This window comes from Anguilla rostrata, chromosome 5 (assembly GCF_018555375.3).
Source record: "Anguilla rostrata isolate EN2019 chromosome 5, ASM1855537v3, whole genome shotgun sequence".
Lineage (NCBI taxonomy): Eukaryota > Metazoa > Chordata > Actinopteri > Anguilliformes > Anguillidae > Anguilla > Anguilla rostrata.
In genome coordinates this window covers 13,407,438-13,413,028 of record NC_057937.1, presented here as the reverse complement: position 1 = coordinate 13,413,028, position 5,591 = coordinate 13,407,438, and the positions used below count along the sequence as shown (strand labels likewise).

At 39.9% G+C, this 5,591-nt stretch overlaps 1 protein-coding gene across 1 annotated transcript; it reads left to right on the top strand.

Moving 5' to 3' along the window:
• Positions 1–2,307: 2,307 nt before the first annotated feature.
• Positions 2,308–4,860, top strand: LOC135254763 (nanos homolog 1-like). The gene has a single exon (XM_064335226.1). It carries the CDS (start codon positions 2,484–2,486, stop codon positions 3,159–3,161), a length of 678 nt encoding a protein of 225 aa, XP_064191296.1. The 5' UTR covers positions 2,308–2,483; the 3' UTR covers positions 3,162–4,860.
• Positions 4,861–5,591: the final 731 nt, after the last annotated feature.

The window sequence follows — 5,591 nt, the reverse complement described above, 5'->3', positions numbered from 1 at the left end:
ACATGCAAAGCAAAATTGTTTTTCTTTTTTTTAAATGTTTTAAATTGTTTTTCAGTGGTTTATGACTTTGTTCCTCTAAATCCAGTTATTTTTAGATGGCACATTCTGGAAAATGCAACAGCAGCACTTGAGTCTTCAAGGACATAATAATACTTTATTTGGCACAAGCTGCGTTCATCGTAGAGAGAGCTTTTATTATGACAACTACAACCATAATGTTAAAAATGTGGAGATAGCTTGTCTTTGTGTAGAAGCAGAAGCTGTGCAAATATGTCCAGATGGAGAGACATGTGTTTGAATGATTAGACCAATGCATCATTGAAACATGAAAATCATACATCTGAACTTATGGAACAGAGAAGATTTGCTGCCTGTTCTGTCTGACCGTGTAGCTAACAGCTCACACCCACTCAATAGTTCTGTAATGTTACAGTAGTCTGATGAATGTGTAATGTTTAACCTGTGAAACAAAATGTTACATATTACCACAGTGTGTTTATCTAGGATTTAATACATAAAAATCAAAAAAAAAAAAAACAAACAATAAAAATAGGGGATGTAATAAGAGAGTTAATTGTTACATCACAGGATTTCCATGGGAAAATTCATTGTTACATCACGGAGTAGCTAAAATAAGTCCTGCCTGAATGGTGTGCTGTGGCATCTTGGTTAAGAGTTCTGCTTTGCACACACAGTCCCCCAGTGGACAAACGCTGTATAAATGGTCAGGTCGTGCAACTGCAAGCAAAACACAGACATACTCTCCTAACGCATATGCCTTCTGCAGAAAAATATATACGCGCACGTGCAGAGCCTGGCTTGTGGTTAATGTCGATGACAACACACTGTGAATAGGCTACACTGAAGAGCCATGTATTGGATGGTTAATAGAACAAGATGGCTCGCCTTGCTTTTTCAAAAACTAGCTTGAACAATAACACAGTCTCTGAGTTCAGAGTTTTCACTCCACAAATTACCAGGGCACAATGCAAAAAAAATACACAGGAAACAAAGCACGACAACTCGATTTCACAACTCTCCCACACAATTTAACACCAGCTAATAAGAGTTATATATATCTCATGATATCATGACCTACAACTTCTGACATTATAGACATATGTTTAGTATAATCAAGAAACATCCAATGCGCAAAGAAGACCGTATGCAGTGGAGCTTTATGAAATCCTTATATCAAATCATTTATTTGCGTTATCACTACTAGTCGATATGAATTCATAATGCGTCCCCTGTTGATATGTTTGGATACTAGTGACAGTCTAGCTGCGCAACATAAACGATGTGAAATTATGAAACACCCGGGTGCAGAGGAAACAAGACGCAATTACGGCAGGAGAATTTTTTAATGGTACGTTGTAAATAAAGCCTGAATGCAGGGACAGAGATGCGCTGTGGAATTGATTTGAGGGAACAAAGGACTCGGTGTCAGCCACTGTATTTATTGTCTAAGCTCCTGTTCAGTCTTCGCTCATTAAATGCATTAAAGGCACCGACACACGCAGAAAAATGCTGCTGTCGATGCCTATATTTCTCCTCCTGTATGCAGTAAAAGGCTCTTTCTTTTCCTGTGACAGACATGAGAACCAATCAAACGCACGAGGTAAGCGCACCTAATGAAGTACCCCGTCCGGAGCAATCAGTAAGTATCCTATCCTGCATGGCCATGTGAACCTGGATAAGAGTAATAAACGTTTTCAGCAGAGGTAGCCGATTGAATTGGCGATCTGACCCCCTGTGAATCTTACTGGCGTCTGTAAGTCTGGATCATCGTCCTGTATTTTGTAGCCTACTTACAGACGCTGATCCGCGAACATGAGGAAAAAACGGATCATATTTCCCGGATCTGGAGTCTTCTCCTGTCCCCCCCCCCCCCCCCCCCCCCCGCCCCATCCCACTACTTACGAATAATAATAATAATAATAATAATAATAATAATAATAATAATAATAATAATAATAATCATCATCATCATCATCATTATCATCATCATCATCATCATCATACATGTATTGCTGTTTTGTTTTTTTGCATCAGGCGTTTTACATTATTAGTATATTGCTTTTAGGAATTCTTGTTTGTTAGCGAAATAAATTAAGGGAGCTCAGCTCCACTTGCACTGAAATGATAGGCAAGTAGTTGCCGTTCTTTGCCGTAAGAGACTGTGCCCACTCCGAAATTCTAGGAAATCTGGTCCGCGTTTTAACTACGGCATACAATCCACAGACCAACCTGATCATAAACTTGGTTTGAAAAGAGAGCCCCGCCCTCTCTTCAGCCTTTTCATTCTACAGCAGACTTAAAAACACCAGCTTTTCCTTGACATTCCCAGATGCAAGGAAAGCACTGAAACGTACGGCATTTAACGTCTGCGTAAACAGAAACAAAACTCTGAAGAAAATAAAAATCTTGCGGAGTCTAACTGTATTTTTTCAAGAGAAAAACGCAATTTTTAAGATAGAAGCATGGATTTTCTAAATCACAACTATTTGAACTCCCGCACGTCATACGACTACACCTTTAATTTTTGGAATGACTATTTGGGTCTGTCGACATTGGTCACGAAAAATAAAAACAGTGTGCCGCAAAGTCCCAACTCCATCACGGAGTCTCTGAAAGCGACTCTGGGCTTAGACGATTCCCCGGCATGCTCGTGCGTAATCGGAGTCAGTGGGGAAGGTGGACACTTGGACTGCTGCTGTCCCTCCGCGAGCCCTCCGCCTACCTCTATCCTTGACTTGAAGGAGCGCTTCTCCATCTTTAGCCCTTTCCAGAACCAAAGCGCCGGCGTCCCCCCACAAGACAGGGACTCTGCCTTTGGAGGGAGCTTCGCTGGGTTCGATCTTTTCGGCATGGAGAGAAAGATGCGCAAGCCGACACCGAGGAGTAAGCAAGAGCCCAAGATCTGCGTCTTCTGTCGGAATAACGGAGCGCCGGAGGAGGTGTACGGTTCTCATGTACTGAAAACGCCGGACGGGAGGGTCGTTTGTCCTATTCTCAGGGCTTATACCTGCCCCTTATGCAGTGCCAACGGGGACAATGCCCATACGATAAAATACTGCCCGCTTTCCAAAGATCAGCCAGCCCAGCGACCACTGAAGGGAGGGAGGGCAGTGGGCGGTAAGCGACTGAAAATATTCTAAATAGGTCGTTAAATAGTGATTCAACTTTTTTTTTTTTTAATTGCACTGACCATTTTCAGATGACTGTTTCGATTGCGGCTGCCCGGTCCTATCTGCTACGAGATCATTTTATTCATATATAAAGTAAAGAATAAATATTATACTTTCTTCAAAAAATCTGTTATCTTTTATATATGTATATTTTTATTTGCATAGTTTTATTATTTTTTTATTCGTAGACATCGTTTATTTTCACACCGCGTAGTGCGCAGTTTATTGAACTGTTCATTAAGGTGCACCTTCATTCATAATCACGTTATGTGAGTAAACAGTGGTATTGATTCGATGGGGGGAGTGACTATTGGCGTGAAACAATGCAGACGGAGTGCTTTGGCAAAATTTCCTCCAAATACGTCGTTTTTGTACTTGTAAGCTAAGCTTACATTTCATATTGCTTGACTAATGAACCAAAGTTTAGTTCGACATATTCAAATTAAAGAATGTTTCCATTCTGCATTATTTTGTACTGAAGTCGGATATCAAACCGATAAGACTTTTCAGTGTTGTGGGCGTTTTTTTATTATTGTTTTAAATTAACTAACCCATTTCCAATCGCTTTTCCAATTCACAACGCTGTTTCAAACGTGCGCTAAGGCTATTAAACATTTCATTAAATATCTGTACGAAGGAAAAAAAGACTACCTAGCACAAAGGCGCTCTGTTAGAGACTGGTGTGCTCAGAGTAAGTTTTAAATTAACAGTTGCATTGCCAAACGACTTAGACACCCCGATACATATTGCAGACAGTCGCTTTGCCTTTTTGACTATAGCCTATATGTTACACGGTACTCCTAATGTTTACATAACTGACAGAGGGTGAAACACTGGATTTTGTTTCTTTCGGAGTATCTCACGTGTGTTTTATTTTTAATCGACCGATTTCATGAGCTGTCCGACTTAATATCAGAGAGAAGCTCGGGATGGGAGGGGGGCGCTTTACGTAAACACAAGGAGGAAACACAGAAGACCTTTCATGTGAGAAGCTACAAGTCGTTCACACGAATGGAACTAATGAATGTCATTAAAAGCTTTTTTAAAAAAACAATGTATTATCCCTTCTCTTTGCATTATTTTGCAAATATAAACCCAAAAGATGCAAAATAGAGTGAATGTATAATAAAGTGAAAACTGACACGTGGAGGACTGCACATTTTGGACAGTTTTGTTTACCAAAGGAATACAATTTTAATGAAATGAAAAAAGTAATAGATTTGCTGTATTGTACATAAAAAGTGTGTATTGTTTATTCAGTATTTTAACACTATAATAACGGACTTAAGAGGGTTCTACCTCAAAAGAATTTTCAAATAATTACAAATTTGTACTTATATGTATAATGTCAACATTGCAGTTGATAAATATAGTGCTGCCATTTATAATAAGGGTTTTTAATAGTATTTTTTGGATCTTTGTATAACATAATTGTATTTTTTTTGCATTCTACATTTGGAAGTCAGATTCCGATAAGCTCTAAGCATTGTTCGCCAAAAGGCGAGTGTTGTAAATAATATTATCCATACATTTTTGTTTTCCTTTCTGAAGTTGTGTTGTTTAATGTTTGTTTTGCAGAGAGTAAATGAGAGGATGAGTTATGTTTAAGACAATAGACAATTTGCCAGTTTTATCTGAAGTTTTTAATTAAAGGAGAAAAAAAAACAAACACTGTTGAATTTTGTTATTTATATTTTGTCACTTCTCTGTATACTGCAGTGCAGAACTTAAAAAACTGAATTCACTACAGAAATAAACAGCTTATGAAATACTTTAACTCTTAAACCTGATGTTGTTTCTTTGGTTAAATAAAGTCCCCCTCCCCTCCACTGCATAAATGACATTTAGATGTGAGATTATTCTGGGACCAGGCTACAGAAACAACCTAGAATCCTGTAATATCCATTCTTTTGACACAACATGATGCGCAAGTGTTCACTTGGGAAGCTAATGTACTCGCCACTGCAAACAGCCATCTATCTGTGAGGATATACTGGAATAAAACATGTGGTGTTTCCATACTTTCTCTCCAATCCATTCCCATTTCAGGTGCACTGTGGTCGTGTCAAAGGCTCACTGAATGACTCCAGTGATCCAATCAGCAGACAGCCTCTAAGGCTACAGCCTGATCTCTGACAGCTTCAGACCCACCAGCACAGTGTCTGAGTCATAGACGGTGCAGCAGGTCCCACAGAGGGCAGTCTGAGCAATAGACTGGACTGGTGCAGACTCCTGCAGGCACAGCCACCATAACCCCCCCCCCCCCAGCTCCTCTCTCCCTCCCCCCCCCCCCCCCCCCCGCCTCCCTCTCTCTCTCTCTCTCTCTCTGCCCTATCTCTCTCTGGCCGAGGCTTCATATTAATAATGGATGGATGCTAAGTGCAACAGGGATGTATATTT